Below are 22,114 nucleotides of genomic sequence, written 5' to 3' on the forward strand. Positions count from 1 at the left end.
CCAGGTTTTATATTGACATGAAGTATTCACGAAAATGAACATTTACATCAGTTTATGGAAATGCGGGGAGGGAACAGAATGAAAAAATAGATCTTCGGTAAAATTTTGAAACACGCCTAAGTGACTAACAAGCCCAAGCCCCATTTTCAAAAGTGAGTAAGGCACTTAAGGAGCTTAAATCCCATTGACTTTCAGTGAGAATTAGGCTCCCAATTGCCTGTCTCTTTTGAAAATAACACATTGTTACTCTGAAACTTGAAAATCATACTTTTTATCCTTTTGAAGAGCAAACCAAATCAGAGTAACATTACAATGAAGGAGTCTATAATTATCAATCTATACTTTCAAGAAATGTCCTAAGCATCAGCCAAATCTATTCTTTAAAGAAATTATTATTTCAAGGCAAAGAATGAACGTATAGTAAGAATGATCTAGAAAGGCCATTGCTTATGCAACTGTCTGCTCACGGTTTTTTCCTTTTCTATGGAATGCCCTGACATGTCCTTGCAGGTGATAAACAAATGTATAGGTAGCAGAGGTATTAACATCATTTGACATCAGTTAGCATATAAGTTTAAAATAAAGGTTTAAAATTACAGGGATCCGGATGGATTCAGTCCTTTGTTCTACAAATGGCAGCTTACTATTTCAAAGCTGCTGCAACTTAATTGAGCCTGATATTTCTAGGTAGCAAATATGTGCATCTCAACAACTGCAATGCTAGTTAGAAAAACTTCTGTTAGAAAATTATTTCCTACACCACTGCTAGCAGACATTACTAGTTTTATGTTTCTCAATGGGAGTACTGCATATAAGTGTTTGACCAGCAAATTACTTCTCTACACTAGGGTCTGCATCCTTATTTCAGAAGCTAATACTCCTAAACGAAACTGAATTTTAAGATCTTGTGTCCAATAATGCATGTGATCAAAAATCTAAAGATTATGAAGATTTCTTTAAATATGTTTAGGATTTTTTTCTTTATTTTTTCCATAGGTCATTCACCCTCTCAGACTAGATACAGCAACAAAGATATTACACATCTATAGACAGAGACTGTGACATTAGATACAAAATTATGACTGATCCTGCAGTGAAGGTATAATGAGAAGCAAGTTTGATAGGGAGAAGTTATTTAAACAAACAAGCATAACTCCTTTAATAATAAGAGAAATTGAAAAGATACCACAATACACCGCTTTTCACAAATCAATTTTGAATGTGTTGCCCGATTCTTTACTGGTTATTGATTATTATTGATTTCCAATTAAGTACCAATTGAAAGAGCTGGCTGGGGATTGTAGGGTTCTAATTCCAGAATCGGGCACAACAGAATCGAGCTCATCAAGTTTACTATCTGGTTGGGAACCCAGATGTGCACAATGATGACATCTACACTGAGAGCAATGCAAAGCTTTAATCACTTTTATTAGCATAATAGTAAAGACACAATGGCTCCAAACCACAAACATTAGCAAAAATACAGAGTTAAGGTAACATCTTGTACCATTCCTGACATATACTAACACCCCTTCCTGGGGACCTGGTGGAAAGAGATAAAAGTCCTGCTCTGCCCCGGCATGCCAAACGAGTCCAGTGGGCCGAATGCTCCTTACTTGGTGGTCTGGCCTCTTATATGGCCATGGGACTATCATGAACATTCAGACAAATGCCCAGCCTTCCTTGTCCCTATCTAACTTCCTCACCATAATAATGTTGGTGTGTCCTTATCCTATAGGTTAGTATATTAATGATTTTAGCTCATCATCATATATGTCAATTTGTTGCCAAGGCAAGCTTGTGGTTAAGCATCTGCCAACGTTTCTATCCTGAAATATCCAAGCCTAGTACCACAGTTAAATGTTCCTGTGGTTACCAAGTACCATTTTGTACAAACTCTTCCCCTTAAGCATACTATGCCCAGTTCCCCAAAACTTGGGGTGACTGTTAGGACACTTATCTATGCTAAAGTTCATAGGCCTCAAAGTCTTACGCTAACTGTTTAAGCTAATGCCTTACAGGATACAGCCTGAAGGTTCCTTGTGTTATTGATAAGTGAAGTAAAATGCTAAAGCTAGCCCTATGGGCTACAAATGTTGTCTTTAAAAAAAAAAAAAAATCACTGAGGATTAGATCTGTATTGGAGGACCTTACTGAAGTTACTGGTACTCCACATGACTCTGGGTGTATGGAACTTACTTCAGGATCGTGGCTTAAAGTCGTTAAAGCCCTGATTCTGCGAAGTACCTAACTTCATGCATGCGAGTATTCCCACAGAATGAGAGATTAAGCTGTAAATTCTTCAGTGCATAGAACTGTCTCGGAAATGATTCAGTACCTTGCTTTTAAGGTGCTATAAATTAAAAAAAAAATTATAAAAGAATTTTATATTGAGATTTTTTTATTTGATGTGAAAATGTTGCAGCAAAGAAAGATGAGTTAATGATTCAGTTACTTTACATGCTCCTTCAAAGGAAAAAGATAACTGTTTCATGCTATTACCTTCTTCATGAAGCTCACGTCTTGCCTTGAAATTTTGTCTCGTTTTATCTTTAGATCAGAAACATCTGGTATTATTCTACAAAGGCAACAAGTATGTCATTTTAATAAAATAACTTATTTATAATTTGTTAAGGGAAGTTGTATGGGGAAAAACAGGCTGTGTAATATATCCCATGCACCGCTAAAGACTAGGGACCGAATGGCTAGGCAGCAGTTCTGCAGAAAAGGACCTAGGGGTTACAGTGGACGAGAAGCTGGATATAAGTCAACAGTGTGCCCTTGTTGCCAAGAAGGCCAATGGCATTTTGGGATGTATATGTAGGGGCATTGCCAGCAGACTGAGCAACGTGATCGTTCCCCTCTATTCGACATTGGTGAGGCCTCATCTGGAGTACTGTGTCCAGTTTTGGGCCCCACACTACAAGAAGGATGTGGAAAAATTGGAAAGAGTCCAGCGGAGGGCAACAAAAATGAGTAGGGGACTGGAACACATGACTTACGAGGAGAGGCTGAGGGAACTGGGATTGTTTAGTCTGCGGAAGAGAAGAATGAGGGGGGATTTGATAGCTGCTTTCAACTACCGGAAAGGGGGTTCCAAAGAGGATGGACCTAGACTGTTCTCAGTGGTAGCTGATGACAGAACAAAGAGTAATGGTCTCAAGTTGCAGTGAGGGAGGTTTAGGTTGGATATTAGGAAAAACTTTTTCACTAGGAGGGTAGTGAAACACTGGAATGTGTTACTTAGGGAGGTGGTGGAATCTCCTTCCTTAGAAGTTTTTAAGGTCAGGCTTGACAAAGCCCTGGCTGGGATGATTTAGTTGGGGGTTCTACTAGATGACCTCCTGAGGTCCCTACAAACCCTGATATTCTAGGATTCTATGATATGAGCTATTCAAAACATTCTTGCAATTTCCATTTTAATTATACCCATGTTTAACAATCACATTCAATTTTCAGTTTTAAAGGAAGGAAACAAAAGTAATTATGCCGCAAACAGAAGGTTGCATTTTACAGAGCAAAAAAAAAAAACTATCTTCTACAAAGCAAAAATACAATTAAAAACTTAATTAAACCAACAACTATTGAGAACCTCCATTTAATAAATAATATATTAGGGCTTGGACAGAACCATCTCTGTCCTTCAATCAATATAACTATATAACTGTTTTCCAGTTTTGTTATGGCAAGGTGGACTACAGTGTTACTAAAATGCGTAGTAAATAATAAGACATGGGAAGCTGTGTATTTAAGGAACCATATCTAACAACTTAAAGCTTGGGAAAATAGTGCATTAAAATGTTTGTGCTTTGAAAAATATAATTAACTACATGCATTACTTTAGCATTTGGATATTAAACTAGAAACAATTACTATAACTGAAGCTATTAAGACCAGAACACTACCTTATTCCTCTAAGTTTTGCTCTGTTGTCATGCCGATCAATAAGATTATGCAATATTTCCAAGACCAGCTGTCTTAGTTCAGAGTCTTCCATGAGTGAAGGAGACAATAAAGGATCAAGAAATGGGGCAGGAAGAGCAGCAGCAATAGTCTTTGCATTATATCCTGAAGTCACCTGTTCATTGTTCAAGAGAACATAAGCAGTATCATTGTAAACTATTATTACATTACTAGATAAGAATAATTCTCAACTCCCACTCCATTTCTGAGTGAGCAGATTTTTTTCAAGTGTTTGGGGGGGATAGGTTCATTTGTAAATGCAATTAACTTGGAATTTCCTGAGTTGACTGCTTATTCATGCATCCTTAATATTATCTTAAGAGGATTTTTTAAAAAAACTAGGATTTCTGGGTCTCCCTCTCCCGTAAAAAGAAAAATATTTCTTAAGCTGGATATTACAGGAATGCCCTATCCCATGGAAGATGTGCACTGAATGAGGCAACAGTTTGTGCAAAGGTCTGCCTCTTTTAGGGTCTGATCCAATTCTCACTAAAATCAATGGAAAGATTCCCCATTGACTAATTGTCTTTGGCTCATAACCTCAAAACTCTTATCATACAATTGTATTCATGTGGGCAGATCCCTCAGCCTGTGTGAAAGCAGTTCCAGAATCAGCATCTACATGTTATATTTCAAGCTCCTGGACACAATATGAGATTCGATTATAAAAATAGTGAAAAAACATGCTCCAGGTACAGAAGGTTTTTAATTATTCAATCTAAAGAATGAGGTTAGGGGCCCTGCCTCATTCCATTTGTCCCTTAACAGCTGAACCACGTATGCAACAAGCTCTCCCTTGTAGACTTATCTAGCATGCCCAGCCACACGTGCGGATGCAATACAGCCTTTCTTTGCTTATAAAATTGGTAAAAAAAGAACACATTCATATTGCAAGTGTTGCGTATACAAAACGTGCTACTTTCAAACCCTATAACTTGACCAGTTTTAAAATAAATGATGAAACTTTCCCCCCCCACTCTGTGTAGTCAAACAGCTGAATTTTTTTTTTTTTAAAAGGTATTTTGGGCAGACACCAGACCCAGAAAATTTCAGCCCAGAAATATATTAGCAAATTAAAACAAGATAGTTTTAATGAAAATACATAGCTAACCTCAAAGCAGACAAAAATACATAAAAAACAAACCAAACAAAAACGTCTTCATTGAACATCCCATTTAAAAAAAATTAAGAATTGCGAAGTTTCATTTTTACTAGTTTGACAGCCCTGGAGACTGGTGTCCTAATTATCCTCAGAACAGGTGCATGTGTGCATTTTCTTGCCAACATGACTCAGTCTAAAGGTGGAGAGCCCAATTCTCAGATTAGCTTGTAAATCAGTATAAAGCCTTCTCAAACTGCAGTCGTTCTACTGAGTCAGCCACCAAAGGAGCTAATTATACAGTGTATGTGCTCCTTATAGCACTGTCAGAGTTAGGAACCAGAGTGGGCAGTAAACTTTTCCCACAGTGCAACACATTTGTAGAGCTAGAGTATCGACACTGGGGTGGGTGGGTGATGGGGGTGCTAGGCACCCTGGGACAGGGTTACTTTGACTCAGGTCTGTGCATTGCAGTGTGGATGCAAGAGCCCTAGGTTCGAGCATGACTGAGAAAATCCTATACCCAGTGTAGACACTCAAGCCCAGAGTTCCCTGACATGGGTCAGCTGACTCGAGTCCTGCTAACCCTAAGCTTCCATTGCTGTGTAGTAGGTATCCTAGGTGCTTAAATGGTAGGTGAGCTCCTTTGAAAATCCATCCTCACAGGATCCAAACTCCAACACTTCACAGATCCAACATGCAACCAGACTGTGGATGCACCAATCATGCAAAGTGACTCAATGACTGGGAGCTGCAGGTGGGAGACTCAGTTTTTGGGCAAGGAGACTGGGAGCTGGGGGAAGAGGTGTAGATTGGAACTGGCTGGACAAGGAGACTGAGAACAAGAGTTTGTGGGGTGAGGAGAGAACAGGGTGGGGGATGGATCTGACAATGACCCAGGATGTGGAGGGCAGAATAGGGTATTGCTGGCAAAGAGATTTTGACAAGGAGCCAGAAAGGGAGACTGGGACAAGGAGCTGGGGAGCAAGAAGGAGACTGATATTAGACAAGGAACACGTGGAGGGAAAAACTGGACAAGGCGAGTGGGAGGGTGAGACTGAGATTTAGACAAGGAAATAAAAGGGGAGATTAGAACTGGCTGGGCAAGGAGACTGGTGCTGGGATGAGAAGTCTCATGACTAGAGATTGGGATGAGGAGTCAGTAGAAGGGAGGAAACAAGACTGGAATAGTTTGGAGAGGATGGGGGTAAAAGTGGTTAAACTTTGGGGGGGGGGGGAATGGGCAGAAGACTCTGTACCCACTGGATCGCATTCGCCTCCAGAGTCTCAGCTCCTCAGCCACCCAACCCCAATTTCATGAGCATCCGTGGCCTGCCATACAATTTCTATACCCAGATGTGATTCTCAGGCTAAAAAGTTTGCCCACCCCTGATCTAAAGGTTCCAACCCAGCTGATGAACCAGAAGGGTGTCAATATGATGCCACATCTGGAATTTCCCCTTCCTCATTTGTTTTTTAAAAAGGTTTGAGACATACTAAGAACATATATTTGCTCACTGGATTGATTCTCAATGACCAATTTTGAATTAATTTTGAACTGAATCTCTTTTCTCATTTGTTCAATTAAATAAATCCCATAGACGATACACAGACTATAAAATGGTAGAATTAACTAAGTTTTTCTGGGGTTACAGATATGTAGGCTTTTTAGTGTATGTATACCTATTATTAAGGCTAAGATTTTTGTCACGGATATTTTTAGTCAGTCATGGACAATAAAGAAAAATTCACAGAAGCCTATGACCAGTCCCTGACTGACTAAAAACAGCCATGGGGACTGCTGAGTGTCCACAACGCACTCCCTAGCTGGGCAGCAGGGTACCCCCTATCACCGCTGGCAGCTTGGAGCTGCAGAATACGTGGCACCGCCGTCTTGGAGCTGCGGGGTACCCCCTGCTGCTGCTGGAGCCCAGGGTTCCCCGCAGCTCCCAGTCATCGTGGGCAGTGGGGGGACCCTGCAGCTCCCAGCCACCGCAGCCGAAGTCATGGAGGTCTCTGGAAGTCATGGATTCTGTGACTTCCGTGACAAAATCGGAGCCTTACCTATTGTATAGCAACCTATTATAAACCACAATCTAAGTCACTCTACAAACTTTTTGCCTCTTCTACCAGTGATGAGTTATTAAAACCAACTGAAACTCATAAGATGTTTCCTAGAGCCCCAGGGCATTTGGTAAATTTCATATTTAAGTGTAATTTGAATGGCTGAAGAAACTTTAAAGTTTAAAAGAGTGTATTTGTGAAAAATCAGTATTTCTAATTATGCCTTTTAAGAAGATGAGGAAGGCTTGGGAGGTGAGGCACTAACTGAGTAATCATGCTTGAAGTGCTTTGCCATTTTAAGCCATAATGCCTCCTGAGGCACTGGGAGCTTAATAAGCGCCCACTGCTACACCATAGAAGGGTATAGAAATTACAGCTCTCGTAGTGGTGGAGAGGGAAAAATATTTCACTTAGAGGTTGCTAGCACTGCTGGCAGAACTAGCTACTTCAACTCCCTGGTATTCTTTGGGCCTGCAGCCCCAATTATGACAGACATTCTCTGAACTACTCTGTGGGAATGGAGGATTAACTCCTGAGCTTCTTGTAAAGCACCTGTGCTTGAGCAGCTGTGATTTTACTCTATATATCTACATATCTTGGTAGTGTGAACATGTATACCACATTTCATAATTTGACTAGAATCAAAATTCAGTGCATTTACAGAATAAGTTATCTACAGAATCTTTTAGAAAATATATTTAACAAATAAGGCTTACCATAAGTAAAGATCTCAGCAACATGATCTGAATCCGCCTAGTTCCCAAATCCCTAGAATCGGGGGAAGATACTCAAAAGTTAGCTTGAATCAATTTCTCTGGATAACTTCAAAATATTATTCAACCACAAATACTGTTTTTAATCACTTCTTGTGTGCCAAGAGAAAACAAGCTAGGAGACCAAGGTACAAGATTGACTGAAAAAAGAAAAGGGTAAACACCTACAAAAGAGGTACAAATGAATGGTTAAAAAACTGTTTCAAAAGGATAGTTACAGGAAGGCACACAACTGAGTAAGCAATTAAACACAAAGAACATGCAAAGTAACACTGAACAATGCTGTAAATAGAGAGGGGCCTAAATTTCAGAAGTGTCCCAATATTGAATGTTTCCTTATAGCAGTGGTCCCCAACCTTTCTGTGGCCAAGAGCACATTCATGCCTTCAGAAGAGCGTGGTGGGCAGCGACGCTTCTTGGCGGCATTTCGGCGTCAGCTTCTCCGACGGAAGCGCGCAGTGGTGGCATTTTGGCAGCAGCTTCTCCGGCGGATGCGCTCCTCTCCTCTTTGTTCCTTGGCGCTGGCCCTGATGGTGGGCATACATAAATGCCATGGCGCCCGCGGGCACCGTGTTGGGGACCACTGCCTTATAGGAAGTGCTGAACTTGAGCCTAAATGTCAGAAGTGCTGAGCACTTGTGGCTTCCAATGAATTCAAATGGAATTGTAGCTGCTCAGCACTTCTAAAAAATCAGGCCTTAAGTGTCCAAGTTGACCACCCGATTTTAAAATGAAAAATAAGCCAACTGAAGTAAAACAAGTTCAACATAATTTTCCCACCATGACTCCTTCTTAATCTTAAAGTCAATTAGTATTGAATGAAGCAGAAAACTTTCTGAATTATTCAGCTGACTAAAAATTTGTAGCCTGAAGACAATTCCATGACTTAAGAAAGCATACTTCCTAAAAATGGAAGGAATTAATGGAACATTAAGTGCATTGATTTTTGGAAACACCTGTATGAGTTTGAAGAGCAGAAATTTTGTAGTGCATGATATGTAGGGCTTTCCAATCAACTGTAATTAAAGTTGCATTTTGGATGCTGGGTTCATACTGCTGTCATTGTGTGTGGCTTGTTTCTCTATCACATTGAATAGAAACCTAGCAGCTAAGAGTTGTTTTAAATTCCAATTTTTAAAAGTTCTACTTTAGGAGGGCTTCAGAACAGAAAAGAGTTTATATTCAGAAGCTCAAAAAAAAAAAAAAAGCAACAAAGTACAAACCCAAGGTGGCTTGTATCCAGCAAATGTGAGGATGTCCCAAAAACAGGTACCTTCCCCATAACGAACATCATAATCTCTGACCGCTGGTAATCCGGGAGATTGCTCCCAAAAAACCCTAAATAAAAATGGAGAGAAAGATTACACTTCAGGCTACTTTCTTTATACTGCAGAGGTTAATAAATGTAATTAAAAAGGAATAAAATATCTACTCTGTCTGGGTCTCCTGTACCTTTTGCAATGTTCTACTTTGTATTACAGCTGTAATAGATAGCTGAGTATTCATCTGTGCAACTCTGCCTATTACTGTACACCATCTTGTCACAACTACCTCATTCTCCCTCTTCCCCCCAACACACTTTCTAATCTCATCTTTCCTGAGTAATTATACTACTTAAACCAGGGCATTTGACATTAATTGCAAGGTAACAAAGTATTCAGGAGCTGGAAATTTTCCAAGCTAGAACGAAATTTAATTCAATTCCTTACCTTTGCACTTTCCTATGCTATTATTAAACATGAATGGGGTGCTCAAAGAAGAACTCTTACAAGAATATGACTATGCTCTTTCTTCACCTACAAACTACAATGCAGTTATGTTAAATCTGAATTTTTGAGATAGAAAGATTTCTGAAACCATGACAAAGTTGAGTCTTACAATGCAGTTGAGAAATAGTTACTGCAGTTGTAAGGGTTAAGGTATAGAGAAATTTAAGAAACAGATTAATTTTCCAAATCTGCTGAACAAACATTTGAGGGAATCAGACCAAAATAATTGGGGGAAATTTAAAGTAATAATTTTCATTAAATGCATAGCAACACAAATAGCACTAAAGTAACAGGAATGTCTGAAAAGAGAGAGAAATGCTAATGAAATTATTTACAGAAGTGAATGCTAAAACAGGATTTTATGTCTCTTGGAAACACTGCAGTAACCCAATAAATACAAGTGGCCAGTAGGTGTCATTGTTGCTGCTATGTTTGATTTTTGAACAAGTTTTCAAGCAGTAACAATTAAAACATATCTCACTAATGTATACTGTGATGCCCAGGTGGTTTTCATATCATATAGATATCGTATACATATGACTGATACACAGCATACATTAAAAATATGGGAATTTAAGACAGCAGCTTTATATTTCAAAGGTTACGTTTTAGGTAAGAGACAAACCCATAGGTTTTGTTTGTATTTTTCCGAAGCACAATATTAATCAGCAATATGACTCGGCAGAAGTGACAGAGTTCCATTTTTATTGTGCCTCAATGACAGAAATCTTATTTGCCCAGTTAACAAGTAAAAAGACAGCTCCCTCTAACTCTCAACCCCACAAACCCAGCCTGTGTTCTAAAAGCTGGTGCAGTCAGACACCTTATTCTTATCTTGGTGGGAGTGAGGGGAAATAGAGAAGAGGTGAATGGCAAGACCTTTACTTAAAGGAGTGCTCTGTGTTTAGACTTCATACCCATGTCAGTTTTTAAGTTAACTTTTTGAAGTGAGTCCATGCTCAACGGGAATAAAAAACCTTCACTCACCAATTGTTTGAATAATGGCATTCTGGACAATCCTCTCATCGCTTTCTTTGGAGCTTGTGCTGAAACTGGCACTGCCAGTTGAGCTACGCCTCTCACCTAATTCAAAATCAACACTGAGACGCAGGTGCTTCAGTAGGGTGTTAAACACTTCCAAGACTGTTGGGCCTGTAAAGTAATAGATAATAATGGCTGTAGTTTAAAAATGCCTAACAAAACTAGACACATCTTCAACAATCCCTTTTCAAAAGAACTGTCGATTATGCTGAAATGCACAGGTGAACTTGATTTGTTTGAAGGAGAAAGTAAGCAGTCTGAAACTCAAAGTCTTCAACACAAAACCACAGGGAGCATTATGGCTATTTTAAAGATGGCAATGCTCTTTATGACAGGTTTCAGAGTAGCAGCCGTGTTAGTCTGTATTCGCAAAAAGAAAAGGCGTACTTGTGGCACCTTCGAGACTAACCAATTTATTTGAGCATAAGCTTTCGTGAGCTTCAGCTCACTTCATCGGATGCATAAAGTGGAAAATACAGTGAGGAGATTTATATACACACAGACCATGAAAAAATGGGTGTTTATCATACACATTGTAAGGAGAGTGATCACTTAAGATGAGCTATTACCAGCAGGAGAGTGGGGTGGAGGGAGAGAAAACCTTTTGGAGTGATAATCAAGGTGGGCCATTTCCAACACATTTCCAGGAGTTAACAAGAACGTCTGAGGAACAGTGGGGGGGAGGGGCGGAATAAACAAGGGGAAATGGTTTTAATTTTCCCCTTGTTTATTCCTCCCCCCCTCCCACTGTTCCTCAGACGTTCTTGTTAACTCCTGGAACTGGCCCACCTTGATCATCACTTCAAAAGGTTCTCTCTCCCCCCCACCCACTTTCCTGCTGGTAATAGCTCATCTTAAGTGATCACTCTCCTTACAATATATATTTTTTCATGGTCTGTGTGTATATATAAAATCTCCTCACTGTATTTTCCACTTTATGCATCCGATGAAGTGAGCTGTAGCTCACGAAAGCTTATTATGCTCAAATAAATTGGTTAGTCTCTAAGGTGCCACAAGTACTCCTTTTCTTTTTGCAAACACTCTTTATAAGCATGTATAAGAGTGAAAATCTGTCCGTAAGTCTCTTTTGAAAATGGGACTTAGGGTAAATGTTTTACGCACACAACTAAATCCCTGATCTTTCCAGTCTAATTTAAATGCATATTCTCATTGAAGTCTAAAGTTTTGTCTACATTAGGAAAATTAACTGCTGCTAACAGGTGTCATCAATGGATGCAACTGAACATACATACACTTGCATGAACCAACCACTTTCAGTGGTTTCAGAAATCTCAGTTAAATAAATCCTGTTTCATTTCTAGGTTTAGGGTTCCAATCCAGTTTTTTGACCATTGTTTCTGAGGTGGTGTTGAATGGTTTGTCCTTGTCAACACTTGCATTTAAACCTTTTCAGCTCAACCCTCTGTTGTCAGCAATGGCTTTTTTCACATTGTAAACAAGGCTAATAGGTGTATTTGTGCAAGCAGGACCACCTTACACCTGGAAGAATCAGGCCCTTGCTTAAAATCAACAATGAAAAACAAACTGCAGGCAGTAGAGGAAACAAAGCAGGAAAAAAAGGAGCTCTTAGGTTAGAGTAGTTCCCACAGAGTAAGTGATTTAAACAGTTTCTTATTGGTTCCTCAGATTTTATAAAAACATTAACGATTATAGTTATACATAATGAAATTGTGTATTTCATGGACAATCGCTAGAAGGGAGAGAGTTAAATGGTACACAAGATCAGAAAGGCTGGACAGAAATAGCACTGAGGAAAGCATGAAAATGGGAGAGGGAGACTGATATGCCTTCCAAATAATTTTAAAGTTCCATTATACACAAGCCTCACAATTAAGTTAAATAAATTTCCCCATTTAAGAAATTAATTAAAAGAGTGTATTTAACTCCCAATTTTTCAAATTAAAAACAATTTAAAATGATCAGTTGTATGATGCACCCATTTATGGAACGCTAAATATATTTTCAAAGGCAAATTTATTTGGAAACCATAAATATAACTCTGTGTGTTTTCAGATTCTGAAGAGTATAGTGCATTTTGGAACACTACTTTCCATGCATTCAGAGCATAGCAGAATTAAGCCACCAAACCAAAGTATATTGCTGGTCAGTAGCAGCCTGTAGGAAAGCTGAAAAGTAGGCTTTTTCAGATACCTTTCATTAAGGCTAATAGAATGTCAATTACTCATAAGACGTGACAAAATGAAAAGCAACACTTTTCCGTAATGCATTCACTGGTGGTTGGAGCCTAACATTGATTTTATAATTATGAAGGATTATCACAATGGAGAGAAAGAAATAGCAGTCTCCCCCAAGGATCTGTAGTGGAACCTGTGCTGTTCAATATATTCATAAACGATCTGGAAAATGGTGTGTGCAGAGAGGTGGCAAAATTTCAGATAGCTAAATTCAAAGCTGACTGTTAACAATTACAAAGGGATCTCAAAAAAACAGGTGAGTGGGCAACCAAATGGCAGATCAAATTCCGTGTTGATAAATGCAAAGTAATGCACAACAGAAAAAAAGTTATCCCAACTATACATACAGAATGATGGGATTTAAATTAGTTGTTCCCACTCAAGAAAGATCTTTGAGTCATTGTGGATAGTTCCCTGAAAACATCTGCTCAATGTGCAGCGGCAGTCAAAAAGGCAAACAAAATGCTAGAAATCACTAGGAAAGAGATAGATAATCGGACAGAAGATATCAGAATGCCATTATATAAATCCATGCTATGCCCACACCTTGACTTCTGTGTGCAGATCTGATTGCCTCATCTCAAAAAAGATATGTGAGAATTAGTAAAGGTACAGAGGAAGGGAACAAAATGATTAGGGGTATGGAACAGCTTCCACACGATGAGAGATTAAAATGCTCATCTTCTAAAAGAGATGATGAAGGGGAGGGGATATGATAAGAGGTCCATAAAATCAAGAATGGTGTGCAAAAAAGTGAATTAAGAAGTGTTATTTAGCCCTTCACGTAATAAAAGGACCATGATTCACCCCCTCTAATTAACAGGCAGTAGGTTTAAAAACAAACCTAAGGAAGTATCCTTCACACAACACAGTCAACTTGCGGAACTTGTTTCCATGGGATGCTATGACGGTCAAAAAGTATAACTGGGTTCACAAAAGCACTGGATAAATTCAAGGATAATGGGTACATCAATGGCTATTAGCCATGATGGGTAGGGAGGCAACACAACGCTCCAGATGTACTTAAGTCTCCAGTTGCCAGAAGATGGGACTGGACTAGGGGATGGATCACTTGATGATGCCCTGTTCTGCTCATTCCCTCTGAAGCATCTGGGACTGGGCACTGTTGGAAGACAGAATACTAGGCTAGATGGACTATTGGTCTGACCAAGTATGGCCATTCTTATGTTCTAAGGCTCAGTATTGATACATATATCTAGTGCCATAAGAGGCACCTCCCAAATCGGGTGCACTGCTGTGTCTCAATTTCTTCTCCTATTCGGGGCTAGACAAAGTCAGAAACATAATGTTGAATTTCATCACAAGTCTCTCTACAGTTTCATTTATTAAACAAATATTCAGCATTGTTCCTGGGCTCCTCAAGTTCCTTTTGGTTCTTCCCCAGAGTTTCACAATTACCTTCATATCAGGGCTTCATTGAATTTCCTTACCAAGGACTCCCAATTGTCCTGCTCCCAGGGTCCTGCCCCTTCTGTGGAAGAGGCTCTTCCAGTCCCACTCTGGGCCCTTTGGTCACTGCTCTTCACTTAGTAGTTTTCCTTCTGCCAGTCATTCTGGAGACTCTTAGATCTTGGTCTCCCTCTGACTAAGCAAGAGGCCTGGTCTCTCTCACACAATTACTCAAGTCTACAACCCTTAGAATTCCTGGTTGTAAAGGTCTGAGGCCCTCTAACTGTCAAGGTACGCCACACCTGCAATTATAAGACCAGCACTCTGGAACAAGCCTTAAGTGCTGAACAAAGTATAGGGCAAGTTCCACCTACACCAAAGAGAATGGAAAATCTGATTTAATTTTGGATTTGAAAGAAAAGCTAAAAATGGTAAAAAACCAAACAAACAAAAAAATCCAACAGCTTAAGTTTTTATTCATTCTGAAATTCACTGAAATAGTTCATTGGTTTCATACCATTCATTTACCATGACTCACCTATGGATCCTTTAGCAGCAATGGCAACTGCTTCCAAAAGAACCTGAATAATGCCTGCTCGGACTCGTGGTGAATCCCTTTTGCGAGCATCAAGGTGTCCAAGGGTCTCCTGTATTACATGATGGGAGTATTGTGCCTATAAAAGAAAAAAATGGTTTGTTACTTTCCTTTCTAATTAAAAATATCACCACACACAACCATTCAGCCCTGAACTCAGACTAACAATCTTGAGTGGTGTCCCTCTTTGCTTTAGCACTGCATTTGGGCAAATTATACATTTCTAAATCCCAGTCAATAAAAAGCTGGACTAAAGGTGGATAAAGGAGGCCAGGAAGGACCATTTTCCATTAGGACCCCTCATCTTAAACGAAGTACAGCCTCATTTAAGTGGTACGTTGATGGAATGGAAAATATTAGTTGTATTACTTGTATCAATAGTTTGAGTTAACAATGTGACAATTCTTTGCCTTTTGGATGTGTGTTCTGGTTATGACTTGAAAGTCAGTTTTATTCTTCCTTCTTCCTCACACCCACAAATCTGAGAACATATGGGATTAGATACTCATCAGCTGTGATTCTTGGTCACGGGTACAGGGTAAAACTGTTTGACAACTACTGGAGGATGAGATCAAATTTTCCTATAAGGCACATAAATGGCAGGGACATTGTAGATTCTTTGCCTTCATCTACCACCAAATAGAGATCTGTCATTATGAGTAAGGCTGCAAGTCTGTCATGGAGGTCACTGATTCCATGACCTCCGTGACTTCTGCAGCGGCTGGTGCTGGTTTAGGGATTACACGACTTGGGCAGCACCTGGGCCAGAAGCAGCAGTTTGTGTGTGGGAGGGGGCTCAGGGCTAGAAGCAGGGGATTGGGGTTGTGGGGGGCACTTACCTCGGGGTGGGGGGCTCCCGCCTCCCACTAGCATGGCCCTGCAGCTCCTAGGTAGTGAAGGGGCCAGGGAGGGGGCTCTCTGCCACACACTGCCTGCAGGTCCCGCCCCCGCAGCTCCCATTGGCTGCTGTTCCTGGACAACGGGAGATGCGGCAGCCGGTGCTTGTGGCAGGAGCAGAGCGTGGTGCCCCCTGGCCCCTCCACCGCCTAGGAGCTGCACGGATGCAGAGCCAGGTAGGGAGCCCATGCCAGCCCCGCCAACCCTTCCCCCTCAGCACGAGTAGGGGTCCTGGGCCGCGCTGCCTGTCCGCTCCCCACCACCACCAGTGGGGTCCTGGCCTGCGCTGCTTGTCCCCCGCCCCCTCCACCAGCAGGGTCCTGGGCCACCTCCCTCAATGCTCCCGGACAGTTGCCTCCTTCCCCGCCCCCGAGCGCCCATGGCCCCCTGTCCAAGATTTAGTCATGGGTATTTTTAGTAAAAGTCATGGACAGGTCACGGGCAGTAAACAAAAATTCACAGCCTGTGACCTGTCCATGACTTTTACTAAAAATACTCGTGACTAAAATGTAGCCTTAATTATGAGTAAGCGAGCATATAATTCATGTTGTCAGCTTTGTTCTTATGGTATGTATAGGTCTAATCACTGGACTAGATCAAACCTACCTGTATAGAATACATGATGATTTTGAAGCAGGAGACAGCAAATTCATTGGGGTCCCAGAGTCTGTGATGGTCTAAATGTCTGTAACAAAAAACCAAAAGACGTCAGTTTTCCCCAGTGTTTGTTTTTTATACTGATTCTTGACAAAATTATGGATTGTGTCCCAGCAATTGGTTTTCAGTCATTTTAAACTGAAAGTCCTGTTTGCAATGATGAGACAATTTTTGTGGTCCCATTTATCATTGCTGTGTGTCAAACGGTTTTCAGCTTGTTAACTCTTAAATGACGGTCTTGTAGTTACAGAAGAGGACTGGAAGTCAGGAGATCCATGTTCTATTTGCCAAAACCTCTGGCCAGAATGTTGACATTTGGGTGCTGTGACAAAGTTCCTCTACCTTGGTGAGTCTTGAGCTTATTGGCGGATTTGCTCGCCTTGGAGCTTCACAGCAGCCCTCAATTTGGCTGTTTTTGTGAACCCACAGTCCAGGTTAACTCCTCCTGTGTTTGACCAGGAGTTGGGAGGTTTGGGGAGAACCCGGGCCTGCCCTCTACTCCGGGTTCCAGCCCAGGGCCCTGTGGAATGCAGCTGTCTACAGTGCCTCCTGGAACAACTATGCAACAGCTACAACTCCCTGGGCTACTTCCCCATGGCCTCCTCCCAACACCTACTTTATCCTCACCATAGGACCTTCCTCCTGGTGTCTGATAATGCTTGTACTCCTCAGTCCTCCAACAGTATACGTTCTTATTCTCAGCTCCTAGCACCTCTTGCTCCCAGCTCCTTACATGCGCAGCACAAACTGAAGTGAGCTCCTTTTTAAACCCAGGTGCCCTGATTAGCCTGCCTTAATTGATTCTAGCAGCTTCTTGATTGGCTGCAGGTGTTCTAATCAGCCTGTCTTAATTGTCTCCAGAAGGTTCCTGATGGTTCTGGAACCTTCCCTGTTATCTTACCCAGGGAATAGGGACCTACTTAACCTGGGGCTAATATATCTGCCTTCCATTACTCTCCTGTAGCCATCTGGCCCGACCCTGTCACAGTGCCTAAAATTGGTCATCTTAGTTTCTATTTAGGAACCTAAATAAGTGGCTTTATTATCAGAGGTACTGAGCATTCACAGGTCCCTCTGAAATCAACCCCCTTGTAAGATAAATAAGTATTATCCCAATCTTGTAGTTGAGGAAACTGAGGCATAAAGGCCAATATATTGAAGATTCATAGTTTGAGGATATGATCGTATGGGTTCTCCACCATAGGATGCGCACATGCCCATGCACTCTCAATCAGAGACTGCACAGTAGTAATTGCAAGCCTGTGCCTGCACAGAGCAGTATCTTGTGCTTTGAACAAGGGCATTTAAGGAAGCGAAAACTCATTGTTGCTCAGTTTCTTCTCAACAGCCTGCGGCATCAGGACACGGCATTCTGATTTATGTGCTGCAATGCAAAGGCACTTTAGGGGATCCCAAACCACTTTGATCCAGACCATTCTAGTACCAACAGAACACTTTCTGCACACCTCACGAGACCTTCCAGAAAAGAATCAAACTGCAGAGACACCCGTACGTCTTCTTAATCTGCCCATCTTTCTAAGAGGCCGTTCTGACATCTCGGTTGAGAGCACTGACCAACCTATTCCACTGGATCCTCTGTTGTGCAACTACAGCCCCTTTGGAAACCAACTGTCTTACTTCTTGCTTGCCTGGGAATATCATACCTCAGACAGGTAGATACTGGAGGTCATCCACTTCCATCCTATCCTCCCCTCCCCTCCACCCTCTTCAAGGACCCTTCTCACAAGGAACTCCTAAAATAATAAATTCAGTCTTTCCTCCTCCTGGGGACAATGGAGCCAGTTCCACTGGAATTCGTCAGAAGAGGCTTCTATTCCAATTGCTTTCTAGATCCCAAGAGAGCTAGCGGGTGGAGACCAATCCTTGATCTCAGGAATTAAAACAACTGTGCTCTAGGACATCTCAGAATAGTGACACTAGCTACCATAATCCCTTCCCGAGATCCAGGGGACTGTTTCATTGATGTCAACCTTCAGGATACTTTCAAGTAGTGATCCACCTGCTCACAGGAACAGATCACTATCGGTATCGAGTTTTCCCTTTTGGACTCTCCACTGCCCCAAGGTTATTTACAAACATTTCCCCAGAGATATCGGTTTGCCTCCAACAGTGGTGGAGCTCAGTATTCCCATACTTGGATGGCTGGCTGCTACAACTCCTGCCAGCTCAAGAGGTCCACATAGCAACATCCAAGACTTAACCTTATTCCAATCGCTGGGGCTCCGTATCAATCACTAGAAATCCATAGGTTTCAGAGTAGCAGCCGTGTTAGTCTGTATCCGCAAAAAGGAGTACTTGTGGCACCTTAGAGACTAACTAATTTATTTGAGCATAAGCTTTCATGAGCTACAGCTCACTTCATTGGAGCGAGCTGTAGCTCACGAAAGCTTATGTTCAAATAAATTTGTTAGTCTCGAAGGTGCCACAAGTACTCCTTTTTTTAGAAATCCATACAGTTCCCAGTACAAAGAACAGACATTATAGGAGCTACCCTAGATTCCACAACAGCCAGACTTTATTTTCTACCCTTTCCAATATTATCTCAACAATACAACTGAGCCAACAAACAGCAAGGGTTAGCTTAAGGCTCTTGGGTCACACGTCAGCCTCCATGTCTGTGACTCTCCACAGAATCAGAATCGTAGGACTGCAAGGGACCTTGAAGTCCAATCCCCTACACTCATGGCAGGACTAAGTATTATCTAGACCATACTTGACAGGCGTTTGTCTAACCTGCTCTCAAAAATCTCCACTGATGGAGATTCCACAACCTATTTATTCCAGTGTTTTACCACCATGAAGTTAGGAAGTTTTTCCTAATGTCCAACCTAAGCTGCCCTCGCTGCAATTTAAGCCCACTGCTTCTTGTCCTAACCTCAGAGGTTAAGGAGAACAAATTTTCTCCCTCTTCCTTGTAACAATCTTATGTACTTGAAAACTGTTACCATACCCCCTCTCAGTTTCCTCCAGACTAAACAAACCCAATTTTTTCAATCTTCCCACACAGATCATGTTTTCTAGACCTGTAATAATTTCTGTTGCTCTTCTATGAACTTTCTTCATTTTGCAAGCCTACAACTCAGATGCTTTCAAATGTGAGTAAGAACAGTGTATACCCCAAACTGACAAAGCCTATCCAAACACTTTACAGTCTCTCCTAGCGTGGAGGAGACTTTCACATGGTGGAAGAACCCACTTAGTCTGTGTTGGAACCCCATTCTTGTATTCCGCACCATCAAAGATCTTCACCACAGACACTTCTCTGCTAGGATTGGGAGCGCACCAGCAGGGAGTCACAGCCCAGGGTAAATGGTGTTACTGGAACTGGTGCTTTATATCAACATTCTGGAGCTAAGAACAGTATGATATGCTTCATAATACTTCCTTCATGCCACACGGGTCACTTAGAGTAATGCTGGACAACTGGGTAGTGATATATTACATCTACCTCCAAGGTGGAACAAGATTACAATTCTTGTGCACAGTCGCTAAGGCTGTGGAATTGGTGTTTCTACCATTGGATATAAGTACGAGCAGTCTACCTACCAGGCTTCTAAAATACATGTGCAGAATTCCTGAGCAGATACTTCTGACAAGACCACAAATGAGAACTCAAAGACTCTGTCTTTTGCAGGGTTCTACCAGAAATAGGCCATCCTGAACACCACGAAGTGTTGCCTGTTTCTGCTCCAACAAAGGTTATGGCCATAAATCCCTGGGGGATACCTTGACAATACCATGGCCCCATACTCTTCTTAGCCACCTGTACTACTAATCTTCAAGAGCCTTCTCAAGCTGTGACAGATGAGACACAGCCAGAGCAATTCTCATAGCACTGGGCTGACCAAGATAGGTATTGTACTCAAACCTCATCCATTTCTCGGAAGTAACACCCCCTCATACTTTCTATCAGGAAGGATCTCTTGCCACAGAACTCAGGGATCTTAATTCATACTGGTCCCTCCTCCCCAAACCTGAAAGCATTGCTCCTCAATAGCTCGAACATGGAGCTAATCTGTTTAGATAGAGTTCAGTCAGTATTCCTATCTAGTAGAAACCTCAATACTCACAAGACATACCCCCAAAATGGAAACATTTCCAGTCCTGGTGCTCCCTCCTCAAGCATCAGAGGTTCTGTTCCATCACCACAGCTTTCCACTCACCCATTCATGGCTTTCCCACTCTTTGCACACCCTACAGCAGCCAGATTACTCCAGAGTCCATACAGCTTATTTTTTCCCTGTTCAGAACCTGTCCTTCCAGCAGAACCTCAATTTGGTTTTTAATGCATTAAGATCTCCCCACTCCTTTGGACTGATGGCTACCTGCTCTGGCCTCCAACTTTCCCTCAACATGTCATTCATCAGCAACATTACTTCAGTAAAATGAATAGGAGAACTGGGATCACCCATGGCTGACCTACCATATACCACCTTTTACAAAGGCAAAATTATACTATGCCCCCATCCGTGCTTTCTCCCCAGGTCTCCTTGGAATATCTTATTACCCAGGAGATTTACTAGCCCCAGTTTTACCCCAAACCTCATGCCTCCAGAGAGGAATCCAGTTCTCAGTCACTGGATGTCAGAAGAGCCCTTGCCATCTCCCTGGGCAGACTTCTCAGATTCCCTATTTTAGTGTTTTTTAAAAGAATTTTTTCCTCTCAAAAATGCATATTTTTAATCAAATTTTGTGTTCAGCCCTCCATTTTAGAATATCTGAAATGTGCCTTGTTCACAGTTTAGTAGCAAGGATTGGATCGTGCTTGGTCAATAATCCTTACCTTTATGGAACTATAGTTGATGTAATGGGTGGAATTGTGTTCACCAATGGTTCCTTTCATTGGCAATATATTTTATACAAGAAATTGTTTTATGTAACTAGGCTCAGAGGTCATACACTGGGTACATTTCTAAATATAAGATAACAAGAATATAATATTTTAAAAGTATTTGGGGGGGAGGAAGGTGTTCAGTCTTGTGTCGTTCCTGGTGTGTTATTTCTTTTGGCAACAGAAGGCAGAAACAGAAGTAAGCCAAAGACCTTTTATTGGCTAAAGGAAACCAGTATTAGTTTACAAGGTCACCTTACCTTCTGAAGAGTCTTGAGAATATTGAAGAGTCTGTGACCTTTCCAGTTCTATCTTCAGCAATTATATATAGTAAGTCCTCAAAACTCTTCTGGCCCACAACACAGATGGCCAAGTGAAAAAGCCAAGAGTTTCTTCTGTTGAGACCACAATCTCCACAGAAGAATCAACATTCTAAATTGGTTTTGTGAGTGACTTACTCCTGTATGATTGTCAATAAGACAGTTTAAAACAGGGGTTCTCAAACCGGGGGTCGGGACCCCTCAGAGAGGGTTACAAGGTTCTTACATGGGGGGGTTGCGAGTAGTCAGCCTCCAGCCCAAACCCCGCTTTTCCTCCAGCATTTATAATGGTGTTAAAAATATAAAAAATGTGTTTTTAGTTTATGGGGCGGGGGGGGGGGGGGTCACATTCAGAGGCTTGCTATGTGAAAGGGGCCATCAGTACAAAAGTTTGAGAACTCTGGTTTAAAAGAAGCAGTTGAGAGTGTTCAGGGTGAGCTACTGCAGAAATAGGAAAT

General features: G+C 41.3%; 1 protein-coding gene across 9 annotated transcripts in view; it reads right to left on the reverse strand.

Moving 5' to 3' along the window:
• Nucleotides 1-22,114, reverse strand: part of EFR3A (EFR3 homolog A) — a 189,989-nt gene that overhangs the window by 30,951 nt on the left and 136,924 nt on the right. For all 9 annotated transcript variants that reach the window (XM_073330119.2, XM_073330113.2, XM_073330112.2 and 6 more), the window contains 7 exons: nucleotides 16,434-16,512; nucleotides 14,874-15,009; nucleotides 10,656-10,820; nucleotides 9,123-9,237; nucleotides 7,843-7,894; nucleotides 3,906-4,078; nucleotides 2,503-2,578 (listed from right to left, as the gene is read on the reverse strand). In XM_073330119.2, coding sequence (XP_073186220.1) covers nucleotides 2,503-2,578; nucleotides 3,906-4,078; nucleotides 7,843-7,894; nucleotides 9,123-9,237; nucleotides 10,656-10,820; nucleotides 14,874-15,009; nucleotides 16,434-16,512 — 796 coding nt within the window. The remainder of the gene's footprint in view (nucleotides 1-2,502; nucleotides 2,579-3,905; nucleotides 4,079-7,842; nucleotides 7,895-9,122; nucleotides 9,238-10,655; nucleotides 10,821-14,873; nucleotides 15,010-16,433; nucleotides 16,513-22,114) is intronic.

Source organism: Lepidochelys kempii, chromosome 2 (genome assembly GCF_965140285.1).
Source record: "Lepidochelys kempii isolate rLepKem1 chromosome 2, rLepKem1.hap1, whole genome shotgun sequence".
In the NCBI taxonomy this organism is placed as follows: domain Eukaryota; kingdom Metazoa; phylum Chordata; order Testudines; family Cheloniidae; genus Lepidochelys; species Lepidochelys kempii.